At 44.0% G+C, this 24217-nt stretch overlaps 2 protein-coding genes across 16 annotated transcripts in view; one reads left to right on the forward strand and one right to left on the reverse strand.

Moving 5' to 3' along the window:
* The window catches only part of FAXDC2 (fatty acid hydroxylase domain containing 2), a 26649-nt gene extending 11127 nt beyond the window's left edge, over window positions 1–15522 (reverse strand). The window contains exons 1-4 of the mRNA XM_060144091.1: window positions 15403–15522; window positions 3448–3495; window positions 1331–1422; window positions 1096–1199 (exon numbers count right to left, since the gene is read on the reverse strand). Of these exons, the coding sequence (XP_060000074.1) occupies window positions 1096–1199; window positions 1331–1422; window positions 3448–3495 (244 nt within the window). The 5' untranslated portion in view covers window positions 15403–15522. The remainder of the gene's footprint in view (window positions 1–1095; window positions 1200–1330; window positions 1423–3447; window positions 3496–15402) is intronic.
* The window catches only part of CNOT8 (CCR4-NOT transcription complex subunit 8), a 74841-nt gene that overhangs the window by 15739 nt on the left and 34885 nt on the right, over window positions 1–24217 (forward strand). For 9 of the 15 annotated variants that reach the window (XM_060144104.1, XM_060144106.1, XM_060144105.1 and 6 more), the window contains one exon: window positions 8159–8243. The exons of 1 other annotated variant lie outside the window; for it this stretch is intronic. The gene's annotated coding sequence lies outside the window, so the exon portion shown is untranslated. Of the gene's footprint in view, window positions 1–8158; window positions 8244–21621; window positions 21641–22612; window positions 22724–22911; window positions 23036–23290; window positions 23336–24217 lie in introns of those variants that run through there. 5 more of the 15 variants (XM_060144101.1, XM_060144098.1, XM_060144093.1 and 2 more) reach the window with 5 other exon arrangements.

Below are 24217 nucleotides of genomic sequence, written 5' to 3' on the forward strand. Positions count from 1 at the left end.
CCTGCCTACGTGTCAATCCAAGGGCTCCTGGAGGAATATACCGAATGAAAATCACAAGAGGTGATCTTGAACTGTTTTCCAGTTCTAACATTTCAAATGGCAAATACTTTTTCTCTCTGGTATTTGCTTATCACTGAGGTGATAGGTGGTTTTCCCATCATCGTAACAGAAACATAAAATGTTTTCCCACCACTCTCCCCATGTATATTTGCAATCTGCATTGTTCTTTTCAATGAGTGCTTAAGATTCCATTAACCTGTCATGTTTAATATTCAGCCCATTTTCGGAGTTCTCTTCCTAGAAGAAAGCAATCATCAGAAACATTTTATTTCTATGTTTGCTTTGTGACAACTGACACTTTTTAATCTCCCATTCTAGACTGTGACAAAGTGTTTTTGGTTGAGGTTTGTTTGTTTTGTAGTTATTAATTTTCTTCCAGTCAAACGGTGACATAGTTTTTTAATAGGGTAGACATTTTACCTTAATACTTTATCTTAAATATCTCTACATCCTACAAATGAGTTTGGCACAGAATAACTTAATAAATATTATGTGAGTGAATGAATGTATGACGGCGGACAGTCACTATTGTAGATAATGCTGTCATAAATACCTATGTTAAAATAGGTTTTTTCTTCTACTATGTTTTGAGCTTGCTTTCAGGCTTTGGCACTGTCAGTAAATACATTTTGAGTGAACACTTGCTGTCAAGGCCCAAGAGCTAGCTAGATTGCACCGGGTCCAAGGACACAGCCTCACATGAGCCAGAACAGCCCTTTGCACTTGTGGACCTGACATCTAGAAGCAGGATTACTGCTCTCACAAGCATTCGTTTTCACACACACGATTTCTTTTTTTATTTTTCTATTTGGGGGGATGGAGGAGGTGTCTCAACTTCTTTTCTTAGATATCCTTAAACATCCATTCCATATTAACCCCCAAATTTAGCACTCTGGGGTTACCACTGCCTTAAACTTTAAGTCCTCATTCCTTAGGGTAATAAACTGAGAAGTCCCAAAGTAGAGAACAAAAGAAAAAGAATTAAGCTATAACCATGTACCCAAACCCTAAGTGCTGGTGGTCTGGGAATCTCACCTAGAATGTAGAGGAGCCACTCCTTCCCTTCGAATGTAGACAGCAGCCTCTCCCACTGGGCTTGCCAGAAGTAGCCAGAAGCACCCCAAAATCTCTGAAGATGCCTTGAAAAAAAACTCATTCATGTTTCTGGGTGAAGACTGGTGGGTGGACAGCTCCTAAATCCATGCTCTGCCCATAGACCGCCACCGCATGGCCCCCAGCTCCCGAATCAGAGCTGGCCGAGAAGACTCACCATGTGACTGAGTTCCAGAGGGCCACAAGCAAGAGAAGGCCAGAGCCCAGGATGAAAGCCGTCCTCCTCATGGAGCCCCAGATGTGTCCCTCCTAGGGGAGGACAAGAAAGCGTCAGGTCTCAGCAAGCCTCCTGCCTTCACACGCAGCTCACTGCTGAAGCCCGGCAGGAGTGAGGTGGCATCAGGATCTCAATCGTGCCACCATGGCGCATCTGCTGACCTTTTCCCAACTTCCGTGGGAAGGCTCTTCCTTATCAAGAGCTCTCAGGCTGTGTGCGGAGGTGAGTATGAAAGTTAGAGCTTAAGGCTGGGGGAGGGAAGAGAGCAAACCTGATCCAGAGAATCTAGCATGCAATTTCGTCACCCAGAGAAGGACAGGTGAGCCTTCCGAGAGCCATGGGATTTCATGACCAGTCTTCTTGTTGAACAGAGATGCAGATTATTTGTACATTGGAATCACCTGGGAGCTTTCAAAAACTCCCAGTATCCGGGTTACTCCCCAGCCCGATTACATAAGAGTCTCTGCCGGGGCAGGGGAGGTGGGGCTGGGCCTCCCTGTCTTTTAAAGGTCCCCAGCTAATTCCAATGGACAGGCGGAGCTGGGATGGCCATCACAGAAGGATCTGCAGAATCCTTGATGAGGCCACAGGGACTTCAACTGTGTTCCTGAGCCAGGCCTATTTTCCCATGCCCATCACCCTTTTGCCCTTGAAGAAAAGAGTAAATAAACATATTTTCTGACTTGTAATATGTCCTCTGCCTTCCAGAGATATTAGGCTGGGCTGCCAGCTGAACGGGACAATGATGGCTTCTAGGGGCAAAGAACAGACCGCTGGCCATCACTGGGCGGTCCTTACATGTTCTCCTCCGAAAGCCTAAAACAGTGGTCATTGCGAGCTCGATGGTCAACCAGCAGGTCCCAGACTTGCGGAAGGAAAACCCTGGCTGCCAGGTGTGTCACCAATTTCTATAGTACCTTGGGCAGGAGTGACAAATGTCCATCACAGCCTATGTTTCTACGCCCAGATGCAGTCTGCTAATATTCTTTCGTGGGAGAGGACTGGAGGTGGTGGTCCCTATACGTGTGTGCAGTTAGTGAACCAGGTCACATACACTGTTGTAGGGGAAGCTGATCTAATAGGGGGCCAGGTTTTAATCCAGCCTTTGGAGATCTAAAGGAGCAGACCGTTTTGACTGACTCATTCAGAGCAACCTGACTCTGCACTGACTCTTTTCTTCTCTGATTACCCTATCCCACTTTTGATCAGAAGTTAGTAAGTCGTTTTCCACGGCTAGTGAAATGTTTTTAAAGGTCTACTCGGGTCCTGAGGTTTGAAAAATGACCTTCTCTCTCTCTGAGCTCTGAAAATGACGTTCTGTTTCCCTCTCTCTCTCTCTGTCTCCCCCCGTTAAGGGCTGGATCTCCAAGACCACAGAAACTTGTTCTTTTATACAGGCTGTTCAAAGGTCACCCCCAAATTTGCCAGACAGTTCATCTTGGGCTTTTGCAATTAGTCCTTTTTTAGGATTCAAAGGACCCTTTTCCTGAGCTTTCCAGATTCACTAGGAATTTTTCATTTGAGTTTAATCAGATCAAGCCAAGTCAAATTTAAAACCTCGATTTCACATGTAAGATTAGATGTGTTTTCAGGGATCGTGGTGTTTTCTCTCTCTAGCAGCGTGAGGGCCAGGTAAAGTGACAGGACAAAGGTCTCTGGGAAGGGCAGGAGCATGCAGCACAGAAGTTATCTGGGCTCAACAGCTGGTTCCCACCCCCCAGTTCCCAGCCCCCAGTGGGCCTCTCTTGTCCCCAGAGCAGCTGTAGAAAGGGATGGTTCCAAAGGCCTGAGCCTGGGGCATTCTAAGGGCCAAGAGACCTTGGTGGGACAGCTACGGGGCTCTTCAGCTACCTTCATGCAGGCAAAGGGGCTTGAGTTATAATCAGGCAGCTGGAGTCAAGTGATTCTGCTCAGCTACTGAAGCGAGCACTTCACTGATGTGTCAGCTATATCCCGAAACCTTGGGGGGGTGTTGTCAGTTATGCTGCAGGCGCAGATGTGGAAAGGGTCACTGGCTGCGTTCTCACCAGTTTGGTGGGTGAGGTGCTCGCGTTTACCTGCTTTTGCTTCCCATTGTGTGGCACACTTCCAGCTTCTCCCTTCATCTGGAATGAAAAAGCACAGGTGAGCCTGGGTGTCATTTTCACATGCAACCAAGGAAGTAAGGAATAGAGAGAGTCAAGGTGAATGGGCAGCAGTGGTTTTTAATGCTGGCAACTCATTAAAATCACCTGGGAGTTACAAAAAAAAAAAAACCACCAAAAAAAACCCCTGGCGGACAAACTGATTCTAAAATTTACATGGAGAAACAAATAAGCAAGAATAGCCAGGAATACAGCAGAAGAGTAGAGGAGGGACGGGCACGAGGGATACTAGGTCTAGCAAGTCTTAAAACACATTATAAGGCTTTTTAAAAGACTTCATTATGCTCTTCTCACTTCTTCAAGGTAGTAAAGAGTTGTTCCTGTGAGATAAAAGAATATCAGTGGACTCTTAACCAGGACTTAAAGAGTAGCTCTAACTTGAGTTGGTTCAATTGTGTATTCTTTGTTATTATTTGTCAGTTTAAAAACAACAACCAAGGTTTTTCTGAAACCAGTCAACAATTCTATGGCCAAGTAGATGGATAGGAATGCGGTGCATGAAACTCCTAAAATGCTGTCAAACAAGAACTGGTTAGAAGGAGAATAATTAGAAACGTGTTTGAGATCTCCATTTGACAGTATGACAGGGTAAATCTTTTTGGAAGTCTTAATAAAACCAATATCTAATAAGATAAGAGAAATTAAGGCTTGATCATTTTTATTTTCTAATGTGATGTTGCAGAATTTTCCTGGTTATATAAAGATAATGATCAAATGAAAAATAAAAGTTATTTTAAGGAATCCAAATAGTAGTTATTAGACAACTGAATAAAAACTCTGATGTCAAAAGGTGGTGAACACAGATTAAAAACCAATTGCATCTCTACTTAGCAAAATGAAACAAAAAGGATAAAAAATGGCATTGTCCATAATATATGCTGAATGAGATATTTTTGGCCACGTAAACATATTTTTTAAACATCTTTATTGGAGTATAATTGCTTTAGATTATCGTGTTAGTTGCTGCTGTATAAAAAAGTGAATCAGCTATATGTATACACATATCCCCACATCGCCTCCCTCTTGCATCTCCCTCACACCCTCCCTATCCCACCCCTCTAAGTGGTCACAAAGCACCAAGCTGATCTCCCTGTGCTATGCAGCTGCTTCCCACTAGCTATCTATTTTACGTTTGGTAGTGTATATATGTCCATGCCACTCTCTCACTTCATCCCAGCTTACCCTTCCCCCTCCCCGTGTCCTCAAGTCCATTCTCTACTTCTGTGTCTTTATTCCTGTCCTGCCCTTAGGTTCATCAGAACCATTTTTTTTTAGATTCCATATATATGTGTTAGCATACGGTATTTGTTTTTCTCTTTCTGACTTACTTCACTCTGTATGACAGACTCTAGGTCCATCCACCTCACTACAAATAACTGAATTTTGTTTCTTTTTATAGCCATGTCAACATATTAAGTGTGCTTTTCCCTGCTTTTATTTTTATGCATCACAAGTCAATGCATACAGAGATAAACTTTTTTGACTTAAAACATAAAAAGCTTTATTCTAAAGATTATACAATACTTTGGTACTAGAGGTTTTTTAAAAAAATATTTTTAATTAATTAATTTACAGCTGCATTGGGTCTTTGTTGCTGCACGCAGGCTTTCATTGCGGTGGCTTCTTTCTTCGCGGAGCACGGGCTCCAGGTGCGCGGGTTTCAGTAGTTGTGGCTCGCAGGCTCCGTAGTTGTGGCGCACGGGCTTAGTTGCTCCGTGGCATGTGGGATCTTCCCAGACCAGGGCTTGAACCCGTGTCCCCTGCATCGGCAGGCGGACTCTCAACCACTGAGCCACCAGGGAAGCCCAAACAGGTGGATTCTTAACCACTGCGCCACCAGGGAAGCCCGGTACTAGAGTTTTGATCTAAGTTTTGAGGACGATATTCCTTTTACTACAAGCTAGTTCTATACTGTCAAAAACATCTACAAAAGTATAGCCTCCACACTTACACACATACTGCACAGAACTATAAAATCCGGCAAGGTAGAAACTTTCTGGAATTTTCCAGTGTATTTTCAAGGTACAGCAAGCCAAAAGAAAGCATCGTGGACAAGTATGCATGCTGACTCAGGCAGTGTTTCCAACGTAACTCTAGTGTAACACGTTCATATACATATACACCCAGGGAATATTTCAGAAGCATCAGTTCTTTACACCTTACACTTGATCACGGATGTGGGTATGTCTCTGACAGTTCATCCTGTTCTTGTGCCAACACCACCTGACTGACCCTGCAGTGGCTCCATAGTGAGGTCAAGGCCAGTGCCATCTGCTGTTTCTTTTTGTTCTTGTTGCTGTTGGTGTGTTTCTTGAAGAGACATAGCCTCTTGGCTTTGTGGTGTCGTTAGGGTTGAAATGCTATTCATTGTGTCTTCCATTTGTCGCATTTGAACATCCAGTGTTTCAAACCGGTGTTCAGATTGTCCGTCAAGGCAGAAGTCTTTGTCCGTGTTCATACTCCTCAATGTAGCATCCAAAGATCTGACTACACCTGCCAGACTTGCCTTTGCTTACTGCTACTGCAGTTTGGTCTCCAGCTGCCACAGCATTTACCCTAGGCTTTATTCTCACAAAATTAAGTGCTAGGTTTTTCTGATGGTTTGTGTCTTTGGAGTGTGTTCTTGTGACTTCTCTGTGCCAATCTGAATGACCTTTTAGATCTTGGCCTTTTTCAGTCTCTTCTTTATCACAGTTCTTGGCATTTCTATAAAGTGTTTTGCAACAAACTTTGTGTTTCTCCATATTTGAAATAAAGCCATGACTTCTCTGTGAAGGTGACAGCCTGGGACGGTGGCTGGGTTTGGTGGGAGGGTGCTTGGGGATTGCACTTACCCTGAGTTGCTGCCCAGCTTGACTTGGTTGACTGTCCCCCTACTTGTCTTACCATAAAGGTTTTTTTAAAATAAATTTATTTATTTATTTTAATTTTGGCTGCGTTAGGTCTTCGTTGCTGCACACAGGCTTTGTCTACTTGTGGCAAGTGGGGTCTACTCTTCGTTGCGGTACGCGGGCTTCTCATTGTGGTGGCTTCTCTTGTTGCGGAGCACGGGCTCTAGGCACACGGGCTTCAGTAGTTGTGGCACACGGGCTCAGTAGTTGTGGCTTGCGGGCTGTAGAGCGCAGGCTCAGTAGTTGTGGCTCAGGGGCTTAGTTGCTCCGTGGCATGTGGGATCTTCCTGGACCAGGGCCCAAACCTGTGTCCCCTGCATTGGCAGGCAGATTCTTAACTACTGCACCACTAGGGAAGTCCCACCATAAAGTTTTTTCTTTTTTTAAAAATTTTTATTTAATTAATTTATTTTTGGCTGCATTGGGTCTTCGTTGCTGTGCGCAGGCTTCTCTACTTATTGAGAGTGGGGGCTACTCTTCGTTGAGGTGCGCGGGCTTCTCATGGTAGTAACTTCTCTTGTTGCAGAGCACGGGCTCTAGGCGCATGGGCTTCAGTAGTTGTGGCACGTGGGCTCAGTAGTTGTGGCTCGTGGGCTCTAGAGTGCAGGCTCAGTAGTTGTGGCGCACAGGCTTAGTTGCTCCGTGGCATGTGAGATCTTCCTGGACCAGGGCTCGAACCCATGTCCCCTGCACTGGCAGGCTGATTCTTAACCACTACGCCACCAGGGAAGTCCCATCATAAAGTTTTAATGGATGAAATTGTGTGCTAGCGCATGAGTAGGCAGACATATACAACAGATTAGAAAGTCTGCAAATAGACCTTAAAATATACATGGGAATTTAGTATATAATAAAAAGAAATCAATATCAATGGACTCTAAACTGAAAAGATGCTGAACTTCCTCCATAATAAGAGAAATGTGAATTAAAACTATAATAAGATATTATTTCTCACCTGCCAGCATGACAAAAATCCAAAAGTTTGGCCACATGCTCTGCTGATGAGGCTGAGGAGACTTTAAAATTGTATTTGTTCTTTTTAAAAACATCTTTATTGATATAAAATTCACATACAATACAATTTACCCATTTAAAGTGTACATATATAGGCTTTTAGTATATTCACAGAGTTGTGCATTCATCATCACAGTCAGTTTTAGAATATTTTCATTATCCCAAGAGAAATCCTACACGCTTTAGCCATGAATTTCCTGTCTCCCTATCCTCACCCCCCTCTAGCCCGCAATAATCACTAGTCTACTTTCTGTTTCTGTGGAATTGCCTATTCTGGACATTTCATATTAATGGCATCCTACAATATGTTGTCCTTTGTGGTTGGCTTCTTATACTTAGCATAATGTTTTCAAGGTTCATCCATGTTGTGGTATCTATCAGTACTTCACTCCTTTTTATTGCCAAATAACATTCTGTCATATTGATATATCATATTTTGTTTATCCATGCCTCTGTTGATGGACATTTGGATTGTTGCCACTTTGTGGCTGTTATGAATAATGTTATGAACAATTTTGCATAAGTTTTTGTGTAGACACGTTTTTATTTCTCCTGGATATATGCCTAGGAGTGGAATTGCTGGGTCATATAGTAACTATCTTTAACTTTTCGAGGAACGTTAAGTGGTTACACCATTTTACATTCCCAACAGTAGTAATGTATGAGGTTCCAACTTCTCTACATCCTCACCAACACTTATTATTGTCACTATCGGATAGTGTCATGACCTGGTTGAAGAGGAGCGTTACAGTTCATCGTCCTGCCGTGTGACAAGGGTGAAAGAACTTAGAGAAAGGAGGCCAGGTGAGTTTCTAGATGGCGGAGCCAGGATCAGGCCCAGCTTCCAATATCGCTAAGGATGTTTTATTCTTTTGTGGATGTTTATGCTTGGTTTTATTATTCTAGATGCATTTTTACCAGCTTTGACCTTAGGAAATACAGCTTCCCCTTGACCCTCATTTCTTACAGAATACTTAGGCTGGAAAAGGGAAGAGAGGAATGGTGACATATAAAGTGCCTCCAGGGGTTTGAGAAGTTAGGACAGCAGAGGGAGGTGATAAGCTGCTCACCAGCTCCACTGTGAATCACATCACAGCAGAAGGGAGGCAGTCCGCTCAGAGGAAAAGCCTGTCAGGGAGAAATACTGGGAGGTTTGATTCCCGGTCAGGGAGATAGCATCCGGTTTAAGAAAAGGCACCTGAATGTTTGGTGCAGTGTCAGCCCAGTCTCTACCTGGAGGCAGGGGAATGGATTTCAGCCACACTATAGCCCCCCCAGCCCCACCCCCCCAGGCCTGCTTCTTTGTCACCTCCACTCCCTCCTCCAGCACCCTCTGTTGCCTGGCCGGCAGCAGGAGAACCTGCTGTAGCTTGGAGGTGTGGAGCTCTACCTTGTGCTGACTTCTCAATAAAAAAGAAAGAAAAACACACAACAGAAGAGAAGGAATAAAGTGAAGCTGCAGGCATTCACTCCCTGTTCTGACCCAGGAGGGCAGTCAGGATTCCTTTGCTTACCTGAGTGTTAGGGGTGCTCTATAGTCATATTCTGTACCGCCTGAGGCCTCCAGAGGATAACTGCACAAGCGTTTCAGGATGACAGGTCTCAGCCCCAAAGTATGGTAAACAGCCCTGCCCCACATCGGGGACCACAGATGTTACTCAGTAACCTGAATTTATAAGGATTCCCAAGAATTCTCCTTTTTAAAAAATGTTTAAAATTGTATTTTGGAGTATAGTTGATTTACAGTGTTGTGTTAGTTTCAGATGTACAGCAAAGTGAATCAGTTATACATATACATACATCCACTCTTTTTTTAGATCTTTTCCCATATAGGTCATTACAGAGTATTGAGTAGAGTTCACCGTGGTATACAGTAGGTCCTTAAGAATTCTCCTTTAAGTAGTGATTTTCAAAAAAAAAAAAAAAAAGTGATTTTCTCCATCTTCATTGTGCTGAACAATTCCTATTGGCCCAATTCCCAAGTTTGGCCCACATCCTCAAGACGGATACGGGCCCATTCATGAAGTTACCTTTCACACAGTGGTAGAATTCTGGGATGAAGCAGGGTCATTTTCAATCTGGCAGTTTGCCTTCTGCCTGGAGTCCCAGAAAGCACAGATCTTTAAGTACCTAGTTGTGCTAGGTACTTTGGGGGCTAAGCCTGTAAAGTGTCTTAATGACAAGGAACCAAATATGAAAGGAAACACCTCAAGTTGGGAACGACTTGGAGATCTTAATATCTGCAAACCATGGCAGAAAGGTAGACCTTTCACATCACCATGCATTTCCCTCCTCAGTGCTTGTTAGGAAGTGTGAAAGGCTCTGTGGACCCTGTCGAGATATCCATCCTGTTTGGGAGGGAAGCTGAGGGGATTTGGGGTTTGTTTCTTTGTTTGCCTGTTTGTTTCTTTAGCTACCAGGACTCTTTTTGCCATGCCATGCCACAGGAACTTCACTTACAAGTCAAAGTCTCATCTAGCTTTTCCCCGATATCTTATCATCACCCTTATCTTTGCCAAGAGCTTGCAAAGCTAATAAGACACGGTCTTTGACCTTTTGAAGCTCCTCTATTCCTTCCAGGAACATTTACGAAGAACTTACTATGTACAAGGATTCCTGGTGGTGCAAACTCTCAGTCTACGTACATGAACCCATCATTTCAAAAATCCATATGAAAAGTGCTAGCCTAAGTTCTGGTCCAGAGCTAAGAAAACACTGAGTAGGGCAGGAGGTCTGGCATGCCCAAGAAATCTTTAAAGGAGGACAGTGCCCAGGCTTTCTCGTGGTCTCCAACCTTACAACCAAGCCTTTTCCTCCTAAATTGCATTTTAGCTTATCCAAGGAATGCTGGGTTTTAGTTATATCATACTTTTTAAAAAAAAAATCAAGATAGATGTAAGAATCTGCCACATGAATATCAAAACTTCCATCGAATATATTCCTTACCCCGTTATTTAGTTCCCCAAATGAAGTAGTGCACTTTTTATGAGAATACAGCTGATAAATTCTTATAAAGAAATTAGTGCACAGGACTTTTCCTCTTGGGGAGCAAACTTGTGGTTGCTAAGGGGGAGGAGGATGGGGGAGGGATGGATTGGGAGTTTGGGGTTAACAGATGCAAACTAATATATATAGAGAGAATGGATAAACAACAAGGTCCTACTGTATAGCACAGGGAACTATATTCAATATTCTATGATAAACCATAGTGGAAAAGAATATAAAAGAAAGAATGTATATATATGTATAACTGAATCACTTTGCTGTACAGCAGAAATTAACACAACATTGTAAATCAACTGTACTTCAATAAAAAAAATTAGTTTTTTTTTTTTTTTAAAAGAAGTTCTCCTCTTTGGAAGAAGTGGTATGCTTACTTGTGGAATGCAAAAAGGCAATCCATTTTGGTCCTTCTCACCCCTTTTTGCTTTGGCTGCCTGTAATTTCAGAGTTAAATTTAATGCTCAATTATACTTCTTGGGATTGTTTTTTCCTTTTATATAATCCAGTATATAAAAGATGACGTGTGTCCAAGGATGTTCATTGTGGCGTTGTTTTTAATGACTAAGAATTGGAAACACCTTGAATTCCATCAGTAAAGCGTTGGTTAAGTAATTATAGTACATCTAGTAATGAAATATTCTGTAGCCATTAAAGGAATAAGGCAGCCCTATGTGTACTTTCCAGAACTCGTAGGTGAAAAAGTAATGTGTGGAATGTGTGTGTGTGTGTGTGTGTGTGTGTGTGTGTGTGTGTGTGCTGTTTATGTATACATAGAATAGTACATAAAATATTAGACTATTGCTGGAAGAATATATAAGAAATTGGTTACAGTGGTGGCTTCTGGTGAGGTGAATTTGGTGGCTGGGGGTCAAGGCAGAAGGAAGGCTATCTTTCTACCACGTGCCTTATTTTTTGCCTTTTGAATTTTGTACCATGAGTATATTTTACCTATTCAGAAAATTACAGAAATATTAAAAAATTTTAAATGAATTCAGTGCTCATTCATAGGAAATATTTTATTGAAGATTCACAGAGTAATTCATTTTTACTTTACTCTTCATCATATTAATTGCAGTTCCTTAAGGGCTTTGGGAAATCTTTGTCTCCCCTGAAATTTCATTTTTCATATTCATAGCATTCATTAGATTATTAAAGGTAACTACGACAAGGACCAGTGCCCTGTTTATTCTTCTTTTTTTTTTTTTTTTTGGTAATGATTTTACATGGTCCAAAAGCAAAGCAATAGCAGTAAAGCACCTGGTTCTTTTTTCTACAGATCACTGCCCCCCACCCCCACATCAAAACAGTATAAAAGGTATTTATTGAGTGCCTGATGGGTTCTAATCAGTTTTTATTTTTCTGCAACTATTCTACTGCATATATCCTTTTATTGGAAGCTATCTCAAACCCTTCTGAGATGGAGGCTGGATGTAAAGTATTAAGTAGGTATTAAAATTAAACACCTAAGTGAGACTAGGATGGCTGTCAGTACAATAAGACCCTGGGAGGAGGCGGCTCTGTTGACGCCACAGGCAGGGTGCTGATGCCTGCTGTGTCCATGCCATAGAAACTGTTTTGCTGAGACTGAGTGATTAGGGGCTGATACCTAAGCTTGACCTTGGAACATCAGCCTTCAGGTCAAAGGGAAAATGACTCTTTATCTTTTGGTGGTAGAAAGGCCCTGTGGCTGCAGGAGTCATAGCGTTTATCTGTTGACATCTGACTTCATTAGAAGCAATGAAACATTTCCTGATATGCCATGTTTCTTCGGCTAAGCCAATAGGCCCACATGCTATTTCCTGAGATGTTTGTCTAGGCAGCTGACTCCTCTAAGCTACACAACCGTATCATTCTTCTGAATATTTTATGATAAAGCAGCTTGTTTTCTGTGCCTCTCTACATCTGTAGACTTGTTTTCAGTTTTAACTGAACAGAGTCAGTCAGAAAGGTTCCATGGGGGACCTCAAACATGGTGGGCCGATGTGTCTTCACCCAAAGAATTTCCTTGACATTATTTGCCAGTGGTATTGTTCAAGTTAGAAATTTTGGCAAACAAAACCAACAATAGCAATTATTAAATATTTACTATGTTAAGGTACTATAATCATTACATTTTTATGGTACCTCCTCTCTTTTTCTCTACCTTTTGAAGTCTCCCATCTAAGAGCTAGAAGTTGTCTTAAGCTCATCTATTCTGATGCCCCCATGTTCCATTTGAAGAAATGGAGGCATAGAAATCTTCATTATTCAGCGTCAAATTACAGTTATTTAGTGGCAGAACTTGAATTCAGTGCTCATTATACCGATTAAGTCTGCAAAAGGTATAGAATGTGCTGATGTCGGTGAATGCAGGGTGGGCATTTGGATTGTAAAAGGACACAAAGGAATGAGATCAGCCTCTATCAGCCACAAACAATGGATTAGATATTGTGTGTGTGTGCTTTTTTTTTTAATACAAAAGGTAAAATAGATAATAAGATAATAATCATTCTTTCAAGAAATATTTATTAGGGCTTCCCTGGTGGCGCAGTGGTTGAGAGTCCGCCTGCCGATGCAGGGGACGCGGGTTCGTGCCCCGGTCCGGGAAGATGCCACATGCCGTGGAGTGGCTGGGCCCGTGAGCCATGGCCGCTGAGCCTGCGCGTCCGGAGCCTGTGCTCCGCAACGGGAGAGGCCCCAACAGTGAGAGGCCCGCGTATTGCAAAAAATAATAATAATAATAAATTAAAAAAATAAATTCCACCAGCTAAACATGTGTTTAAAAAAAAAAAAGAAATATTTATTGTGTGCCAGATACAATGCTAGCTACAGAGGATACAAACATGAATAAGACATGCTTCTTGGTCCTATTTAATAATGTAATACTATATAACTTTGATTTTCCAAGTGAGAAAGTATGTAGGAGGAGGATATGAAATAACATTTATGATGAGAATGCATTCAGAGAGAGAAAGAAATTAAATGCACTAAAAGTAAATATTCTAATACTTAATAACAATGAATTGATTCTCCCTTAAAGGGATTTCGATAGATATTATAAGATTATCCAAATTAGATACTTTTTAGTTTGGTTGTTTTGAAAGCAGATGATTCTGACTGTTTTGAAAGCAATGATTTATTGCAGAATCCCCAATCTAGGTAAATGGCACAGTGAGCCTATAGTGCATGTTCACAACCTAAAAAAATCTGAAGACAGGGGAGGGGAATGGGATGAGGGTGGGAGAAGTAGACAGTTTAATTTTAGTTTGTATTTGTCTGCAGTCTGATTCTTTCAGATTCTAGCTTCCTGGATATTCTGCATGGTTGATGAAGGTTCCCATTTTATAGGTACAAGATATATTATCTTTATGTGAATGTGCATGGTTTCTTTGTAAATATCTCATGAAATTATCAGAAAAAAAAAAAAAAAAAAGACCTGATGGACCATCTGGTCTACCCCTTCCATTTTTATCGCTAAAGAGATAGGCTTAGATAGCAGAACTGACTTGTTCCAAACTCCACACAGTTTCTGGCAAAATCCAGGCTTCCTAACGCTTTGCCTGGTGCCACATGTGTTTTCAGAATAGCATAAATTCTATTTCATACGGGAGAGGACTACTCTCCTGAGGACTGAAACTCCCATTACTTCAGCCTCTGTTCTCAGGCTGTTTGTATTCTTGGGAAAAGCTGAACAGCCTGCCTCTAGTTTAAAGCCTCTGATGAAGAGGGTTTCGAGGAACTGCTATGACCAAGGTCTGTACGTACGTGAGACTTTTACAGAGGGGAAAGATACTCATTCAAGAAGGTAAAATGCATGAAGGAAAAGGTTGAATTTTGAGACAAAAAATTACTCCCTTTGGACAGTTTTAGCAATGCTCCCTTCACTGCTTTTGCCTTGGGTACTTATACCCTTTATGATTTACTGCCCCAGTTGACTGCATGCCCGTGAAGCTGAAAGCCTGCCTATTTTGTTTACTACGAGATCCACAGTACCAAACACAAACCTGGCATGTAGCATATACTCAGGAAATATTTGTTGAATAAACAAAAGAAGGGTAAAAGAATTAAAAGCCTTATTTTTTGCCCTCAGAATGTGTCCAACATTTGCTCTTGAACGTTTCAGCACCTTTTCCTATACTACACACTTACCTTTCTAAGGTCAGAAGCTAACGCTCAGAGCATTTGTTTTACCAAATTGAATTGAATCTTTATATCCCAACCAGAGAAAGTTAGTTGGAATTGCATATGAAACTGAAGCACCCTACAAGTCTCTGTCTTGTCTTGCTTGCCTTATGCCCCCAAAGACCTGTATAGCATCCTGAAAACCAGCGGCCCATTGTTCACACCCGTCTACACACACTGTATTCCTCTCCCTCGGTAACCTCTGTGGGAATCCTTCCTGAGCTACTACCAGGACATCAGCAAGTCTGAAAGTGGAGCATCTGTTGATAAATCCCGGTATGTCGATCAAAACAGCTTTGACATGGTTGTCCACCTTCTAGTCCCCACATCGACCTGGGGCCTTTGCGATTTTAAGACTGTTGTAATTGGCCCCATCCCTTCCAGGTGACCCTGGCAGGTTAGAGAGGAGAAGCAATTCAACCACAGTTGCCTCCTGGCAGTCTTTTTCCAGTAGGGTTTTCGAGTTCTGATTTGGGATTTTCTCTTTCATGTGGTTTTGAAGCCAAAGCGAGTCCATTTGACAGAATTACCTGTCAATTGCTAGAAAAACAAGACTACGGAGGAGGTCGATTGTACAAACATGGGCAGAGGACCGCAGACATTAGTGAGACAGAAAGGGACTCTGTGTACTAAGAAAACATCCCAGGACATTGTTCAGAGGCAGATCTCACCTGCCCTGTAAGTGGAGAGGACAGAGAGGTGGCAGAGGTGAGAAGGGTATGCTTTGCCTTTCTTTAAGTGAACTTGGACGCGTCCTGACCTTGGCGACCAGCTTCCCTGCCCAGCAGCTCCCGCTCACCTCTGCAGTGGGCTGTGTCGCAGCTCCTCCAAGGTCCTGGCACAGCTCAAGCTCGCTTTCTCTTCCTTCAGCCCCGACGCTGGCAGCTGCTGTCGCTGTGCTGCCGCCTCACCCTGTTATTAGTCGGTAGGCTGGGAGGCTGGCCAAGGTGATCATGTTACGGAGCAGCCTACTGGCTCCGGCCAGGCACGTGACGGGAGAAAGAATTTGGGTCTGTTTTGACGAGAGACAAAAGCGCCCTTCTTGCCAAAGGACATCTCCTGAAAGCTGAGAGGAAATGCGCAGTTCAAGCCAGAGCTGGAAAAAGCACATTTGACTGACCTCTGGGCTTGTTTTTCTTCTTTTTAAAAACTTCCCGCATCTTCCTCAACTTAAGAAAATGTCACGGTCCCCTAGGAGGCAGTTTCGATAAGAGGCATGGGTGTCGATCATGTTGAAGGCAGAAGATGGGCAGTTCAAGTGAATAAAAAGGTGACATGGGGGCTTCCCTGGTGGCGCAGTGGTTGAGAGTCTGCCTGCTAATGCAGGGGACACGGGTTCGAGCCCTGGTCTGGGAGGATCCCACACGCCGCGGAGCAACGAGGCCCGTGAGCCACAACTACTGAGCCTGCGCGTCTGGAGCCTGTGCTCTGCAACAAGAGAGGCTGCGATAGTGAGAGGCCCGCACACCGCGATGAAGAGTGGCCCCCGCTTGCCAAAACTAGAGAAAGCCCTTGCACAGAAACGAAGACCCAACACAGCAAAAATAAATAAATTAATTAAAAAAAAAAAAAAGGTGACATGGACCACAGGGCCTCCTTTTCCCATTTTTGATGGCTTCTGTTGCTTCTGAGGGCAGCCAAGGGAGGAGAGATGTATCAACTACTACTGTTCAGTCTAGATGCAGGAAAGGAACCCCTGGAGAGGTGAAGTTTACACTTTGAAACAGGTGAAATTAGAATACAGGATGACCCGTGATGTAAAAAGGTGAGACCTTTGAAAAAGAAGTGAGCTTTTATTTTTAAATTTCTAAAAATTATTTTTGAATAGGTAATAATGTCTAATATAAAAAACAAAAGGGTCAAAAGAGTGTACAGTAAAAAGCAAGTCTTTTTTTACTCCTTCCCAGTCCTCTACTTCTCCCGAGAGGCAACCCCTGGGACGAGTGTTTTGTATATCCATCCAGAGCTTGTCTCTGTAAATAGAAACATATATATCTCCCCATCTTTAGAAACAGCTTACCGTATATGCTTGTTATGCTCCTTGCTCTTTTCACTTAGCACGCACATATGGAGATTGTTCCATATAGTACCTTTAAGAGCTACAATGTTCTTTTTAAGGCTGAGTGCTGTCCCGTTGTCCAGATGTGTCATCCTTTATTGGGCCAATAAAGGACCATATCTTAGTCATCTTTCCCTAACTCCTTGCACAGCACAAAGCTCAGTAAACATTCAATGTTTGTTACAAATTTTATTTTGTACAACTTGTTCCTGTTTTTCATCATCTCTCCTTTTAGAGGTACCAATATTTTTTTCAATATTCCAGATATTTGCATAATGTATATGTTCCTGGCCACCCAAGTCTGCCTCGTGCCCTGATCAAACCTTTGCTACCTCACTTCCAAGGCCCGCCTTAATCTAGCTCCTCTCATATAACATTATTCCTCACTACTTCCTATTTTCCTATGCTCTAAGCATCACTGTCATGTGCAAATATTTATTGATTGCTATGTACAGAAAAATTTTTTCTATTTTCTGTCATGCCTACCTCCAAGTAATTGCTTATACTAATCCTCCCACCCAGAATTTCCTTCCTTGTCTTGACCACTACTCTGCCTCTGGTTCTTTTTTTTTTATATATAAATTTATTTATTTTATTTTTCGCTGTGTTGGGTCTTCGTTGCTGCACGTGGGCTTTCTCTAGTTGCGGTGAGCGGGGGCTACTCTTCGCTGTGGTGCACAGGCTTCTCATCGCGGTGGCTTCTCTTGTTGTGGAGCACGGGCCCTAGGCGTGCGGGCTTCAGTAGTTGTGGCACGTGAGCTCAGTAGTTGTGGCTCCTAGGCTCTAGAGCGCAGGCTCAGTATTTGTGGCGCACGGACTTAATTGCTCTGTGGCATGTGGGATCTTCCCGGATCAGGGCTCAAACCCATGTACCCTGCATTGGCAGGCGGATTCTTAACCACTGCACCACGAGGGAAATCACTTGTTCTTTTCTTTCTGAACTTTCTTAGCTTATGTGTTCAACACTCCCTAGAGTAGCAGGTGATTTTTTCTGTAATCAGGTCAAATAGAAGCTTTATGTATCTTCATGGCTCTAATAACTCTCACACATAGTAGGTTCTCAGTAGAGCTGCACAAACGAGAATATCTCTCTGGTCCTCTGGGTTTTCTCTCCATTTTAATTTTGAGGACTTGCTTAGCTTTCCTGTTATTTCAAGGTTGTGTAAGATGGTCCCTCCCTTAGCTGATCTCCTTTAAAGGAGGATAGGCCCTGAGATCCTGGAAGAAGGTAGATCTGGGTTCAAACTGAGCACTGCCACTGACCAGCTTTGTGACCTTGGCCTCTCTGAGTCTCAGTTTCTTCATCTGTCAAATGAGCCAGTTGGATTAGAGGATCTCTGAGGCCCATTCTATTTCTAATGGAGTTGAGACTTATAACTGTGTTTACCAATTTTTCTGGAATATATCCCTTATCCCACAAACAAACACATCTGGTTAGAAACTTCAGAGATATTCTGAAGCCTTTGGATCCCATTGCTCCTAGAAAATGACAGAATGTTACAGAAGTTCAAAACAAGATTCTCAACACTGGTCACATTAAGAAAAAAAAGAAAACCTCACAGGGGATTTTGAGATCTGGCTGTAACACCAGAGATGGGTTTGTTACATTCACGAACAGGGAGAGGAAGGGACAGCTAGAGAAGAGAGCTTTAGAAGTGACCAGAGAGTCCCAGAGTAAAAGTTTTACTCTTAGCTATATTGATGTGCTCTCTTTCCATTGGCTTGTATTTCTGTTTGCCTTGCTCTGTAGAGACAGAGGTCAACTTTCTTCTTTATAAAGTACTGAATATTCAGTTAGCAGCTTTCATGAGTTTCACAGTAACAAAACTCAAAAGAAGTAGTGGCAAGTAACTCTTAGTCAGACCCACCTAGTAAAATTACCTAAGTTGTCATCAAATATTTCCATAGGCGACGTATTTATCATGCCTGGGGGAAGCTAGCTTTCTTTTCTTTTCTTATCAAATTTACTGTAATTCAAATAAAAAAAATTAAGATGTCTCTGCCTTTACTCCATTCTCTGACCCTGAGAGTCAAGGTAATCGTTTATTTATTTATTTATTTATTTAATTTTTGCCTGTGTTGGGTCTTCGTTGCTGTGCGCGGGCTTTCTCTAGTTGTGGCGAGCGGGGGCTACTCTTTGCTGTGGTGCGCGGGCTTCTCGTTGCGGTGGCTTCTTTTGTTGCAGAGCTCGGGCTCTAGGTGAGTGGGCTTCACTAGTTGTGGCACATGGGCTCAGTAGTTGTGATGCACAGGCTTAGTTGCTCCACGGCACGTGGGATCTTTCTGGACCAGGGATCGAGCCTGTGTCCCCTGCACTGGCAGGCAGATTCTCAACCACTGTGCCACCGGGGAAGTCCCTATTTATTTATATTTTTTTAAGGTAATCTTTAAAAACATAGATCGGGGGACTTCCCTGGCAGTCCAGTGGTTAAGACTCAGCGCTTCCAGTGCAGGGGCCACGGATGGGTTCAATCCCTGGTCGGGGTATTAAGATCCCACATGCCGTGTGGCCAAAAAAACCCAAAAAACAAAACAAAAAACAAACATAGATTGGATCAGGTCATTCCTGTAAATAAAATCCTTCTGGGTTTCCTGATGCACTTTGAACAGAGTGCAGTTTAAAGCCTCCCAGGGTTTAGGCTCACTGGGCCTCTGCTTTCCTGTGGAGCCACTCTGCCTTTGCTCCACCTCTTGGCGGCTGCCCTGGCCTTTCACTACCTCTAACACAGAAAACTCATTTCTAATCCTTTTACTGCTTCCAACTGCTCATGCCCCTCTCTCTCTCTCTCTCTCTCTCTCTCTCTCTCTTTCTCTCTCGTTTTGTCCTTCTTATCTCTGCCCAAATGCCACCTTCTCAGAGAGGTCTTAAGTAATTGCCTATATCGTCCCCCAATCCAGTTATTCTCCATGACTTTTACCTCATTAGTCTCCTTCATGACGGCTATCAAAATTTTCATTATCCTTTTATTTCTTACTTGAATGCTTGCTTACTTGTTTTATTGTCAGTCCCTGTCACCAAATGTTAAGCTCCACCAGGTCAGGAACCATATCAGTTTCATTCACTAGTGCATCCTCCAGTGCCAAAATGCAGCCCTGCCCATAGCAAATGGACCATAAACACAACTGATTGGATGAACACCCAATGCCATACTGGACTGGAAATCAGAAGACTCAAATCCTGGTCCTATCTTTGGGAGCTGGGTAACCTAAAATTATTTAATTATTGTGAAATTAGGGGACTGTATTAGTTAGGACACTTTGATGGACCCTCTCAGCTGTGGAAATAAGTCTTATGATTACTATTGGTAGATTTTGAAATGTTGTTAGTTTAGTAGACTCCAAGGGAGAAGGAAAATCAAATGAGATACAAATAAAATGATACCTATTTCTGGATTTTAAAAAATGAACTCTGATCTCTGATCTAATCAGAGATCAGAAGGTTTTTCAGGTTGTAATAAAAAGATCAAAATAATACTCAAATGCTTAGTCATGAAACATGATCTTTGCTTTACATTTAGGGGAAGTTTGATGCTCTGCTGTTAATTGTCAAGAGTCAGAAGGTTTTTCTATTATGTAGGAAAAGCAGGGACAACACACTTCAAAAGCAGGAAATTTATCCAACTATACCAAGGAAACCAGACAGCTGGATGCATCTTCAGTTGAATGTAAAGATATATATATATATATATATATATATATATAAAATCTGATTAAAAAACATCATACAAAGTGACAGACCTTGTCTAAGCTTGGGGCAGTGGGTACTGTAATGGAATGGAATTAATCAGCTGACAGGCATCTAGGTGTGTCAGCACTCTCTAAAGGTTTTTGAGATTTGGGCTCATATAGCAGTACTATATGCCTGGAGGCATTTACCTTTTTCTCCATTTTCAAAATATTTCAAACCCAAATATGTATTTTAGATTTTATCTTCCTGTACGTATTCCAGTTTAAGAAATTCATCTTGTTAGGTTTATTTAGAATTGGTAATAACGGAAAGGCTTGGCTGGCTAAGGAAATCACCCTGTCTGGTTCTTAAGGAGACCCGTTTTACAACCAATGTTTTCCTCAGTTTTTTAAAACCTGTACTCTCCCAGCTGAGATGATGTTTAAGCCTTACTTTCTATAGTTTGTAGTTCACAAGCAATATTTTTTTTCGAATGTGATGTATTAATGAATATATTCTACTCCAACTACCCTCTTATTTGTTTGGGGCCTCCCTCCCATCAGGAATCAGTGATTTACACAATTGTTCAATTTTGCAATAAGAGCAGCATAAAATCCATTGTTTGCAACAGACACTCCAAGGTCTCTGGAAACACAAGCCATCATTGTGTTTGTGTTACCCTTGTCTTCAGTGACCTGAGAAATGAACCATCAGTTCTGGGTGAGGGTGCATTAGGGGGAAGGATATGGGGTACGTTTCCTGCTTGATTGTTTCGGTGCACACCAGGCCCAGTGCTGCAGGAAAAAACAGGCTGCTCTTCATGCGACTAGCTGCTGATAGGCCTACGCTCTCCTGAATGTAATTTCAGAGTGGATTACAGAATATTAGAAACTCACAGGACAGGGGGAAGGGAGCGGCTTACCTGCTTTCTCCATCACAGTATTGCTGAACAGAATGACAAGGGTGCTAAGTCTGCAGCAGAGCTAACAAACACTGAATATCTCGGGGATAACAAACTGAGACAGGCCAGAAACAATTATCTATTGAATGCACTTATATATCTTCTACAGTGTGGGGTGGTTTTTCCATTTATTAACGCAAACATCCGCTGATATAGTCATATCCGTATGTTGCAGATAAGGAGACAGACACTCATGTGAAGGGGAGAAGGGGAGGAGTGTTCAGAAAGTGCATTTGATGGCAGTGGAGGGTGGGGTGGGGGTGGTTCACGTCCCTGGAGACTAGCTTTTGGGAATCCAGGTTGGAATTTGCCGCTGAAGACTTGCCCTGCCTCCAGTCTCGGAAACGGAGGTAGGATTTTGCAGAGCCTCTTTAGGGGGAAATGGTTAAAAGTAGGAAGGTGCAGGGACTTGGGGGTGAATTTGCTATCCACTTAACAGCCCTTTTCGAGGGAAGGCATCAAGGAGTATGACCACAGCCATGCTCTGGGGAGTCCGCACCTTCTCTTAGGGACAGGGTGGAGGTCTTGCGCGACTGACTAGGAGGGCGGCCCGGAACTGATAGCTGTGTGCGGGAGGTCAGTGCTTTGTCTTCTCTCCCACCACTGGAGAACAAACGCTGCTAAGGACAGGCGTTGGCGAAGAGCTCTCTTTCCAAACAGGATTCACAGAGAATAGGAGGGCGAGTGGGAGCTTTGAAGGAACCTCCTAATATAAGCCTGGACCCCACTGGTCTCTCAATGAAGATCTGGCGAGCTCGCTTAGCGTCCGCCGGGTCTCGGACCTTCTCGGGAAGCGGGAGGGCGCCAGCGCTCCTCCTGCGTCTCCCCAACCCAGCCTGCATCTTTTTTGTAACTCGAGCTGACCCTAGCGGGCCGGTTGCTATGGTAACGCTGCTCGCTCAGCTCCCCGAGGCTCGGAGGGGGGAGGCGGGCCTTGGCTGACGTCACCCAGACTCGGTTTCGGGGTGCTGCCCCACCCCCAACCCAGTGTTTGCCAGAAAGGAAGCCGTATGGTAGAGGTTTTGTAAGTGAAGGTCCAGGGGGCCGCATTAGTACAGAAGGAAGCGGTCAGGATCTCCCCTAGCGAACCTCCTCCCAACTCAGCTTCCGCCGATTTTAATGGCCCTTCAAAGAAGGTAGACGGGGAGGTTGCAATTTGGAAGATTTGGTCAGACGGGCCACGCCCTCTCCTCGGGCTCAGATAGGCCACGCCCACCACGGGGTGGGGCTAGTTCTAGACCACGCCCCCTGTGAGCGCACAGAAGTAGAACCGAAATGGAGTAGTCATCCTGGTGAATTGAACCAGCGAAACTAACCCAGCGAAGGCCGTAGGGGGCCGTATTTCACTTGCGTCGTCTGAGGTCGCCCCGCCCCGCCGTTTTCGCGGCGCCCTCTTGGTTTTGTGCCTGCGCGCCGCTCCCGCGAGCTCACAGGTTGGGCGAACACGCACGGAGTCGCCGGGGCGCGCAGAAGGGGAGGGGCAGGCAGCGTCAGGCGCGCGCCCGCCTGGAGCGACGGGAAGGGAGCAGGCGAGTCGGGAGGATCGGGTGGGTAGAGCGGTGCGGCCAGGTTGTTTGGAGGGCCGTGCGTAAGGTCGCTCTGGGCATGAGGGCGCTCATCTCACTGAGCCGCTCGGTTCCAGTAGCCGATCCGGGGCAGCGGGCGGAGAGCACCGGGTCACGCAGCTCCCGGGTAGTCTGTCCGCCAGCCCGTCTGCCCGCGCTTCGCGGGCCCTGCCGGTCAGGGTAAGCGGGCTCCCGCTTATCAGAGAGGAGCGTGAGATGAGAGAGTGTGGGAGGCCATCGGGGGCCTGCGGGAGGAAGGGGAGTGGGAGCGTGCGAGAGGGACAGGGTGTGTGAAAAGAGAAAGAGGTCCGTCGAATAGTAGTCATAATAACCACCACTACCACACGATATTAATATTCTAGTGATATGTACCAGCACCTTATATGCTTCATTCTGTTACCCCCTACAGCAGCCCTCCGAGGTGTGCACCACCATTAGACGACCCATTTTACAAGAAGGGAAAACTGAGGCACGAGAGAGGTTAAGTAACTTATGCAAAGCCACACAGCTCGTCCGTGTCCTGGCTTCGAACTTAGGTCTCTCTGTCCTTAAGGCATGCAATTTAAAAACCTTCGTTTTACAAAAAAAAGGAGTTAGGAGGAGGAGAGGGATGAGGGTGTTTTGAAGAGGGAGAGTGATCCTGAACAGGAAGAGAAGGATGACGAGAGACGGTGTGAGTCAGAGGACCTGACTTTGGAACCTTGCGGGCTTTTCCCTTTCTTGGTTCTTGCGTCCCCGCAACTTTTCCTTGCTATTCGGTGGCTTTATGAACCCGAGCTCTTGGCTCTGGAGGAGCCAGCTCACAGACCTGGGCCCCATGGGTGGTTTGAAGATCTGGTTGAACTGCGGTTCGGTCGAGGGTGGTGTCTTGGGATACTGTGTTTGGCGGGGATGGAGGACTGCGGCCCCCGCGGCCGTGGATAGAAAGAACCCTCTTGCAAGCGGCTGCCATTTCTTCTGAAGTGCTGCTACTTCCTTTTCCATCTTACCCATGCGCGGCAAAGCCTTTGTCCGGTCGTCTAGAATGGGGAAGTGATGTTTATTGTTTCCTTGCACTCTTAGCCTTAAACAAAACACAATCAGAAAAACCAAAACATGCTTTTCTCCAGCAAGGTCTGGCACTCTGGATTGCTTGCAGAGAAAGCTTTCGGTTGCCTTTATCATTTACTTGCTCTTCAGAGCTTTCCTGGGTTAGTAAGCAGCTTTGTTTTGGAGAAGTTTACACTGTAGATCATTGGGGGGCGAACTGCACAGTTTGTTCTACAGATGAGCGCAGGGCAGAGACCTCAGTAACTCCTGGGTGACCTTCTTATACGGTGTAGTACTGGGAAACAGCAGGTATCAGGGCTTGTATTTTGCTTT

Source organism: Lagenorhynchus albirostris, chromosome 3 (genome assembly GCF_949774975.1).
Source record: "Lagenorhynchus albirostris chromosome 3, mLagAlb1.1, whole genome shotgun sequence".
Lineage (NCBI taxonomy): Eukaryota > Metazoa > Chordata > Mammalia > Artiodactyla > Delphinidae > Lagenorhynchus > Lagenorhynchus albirostris.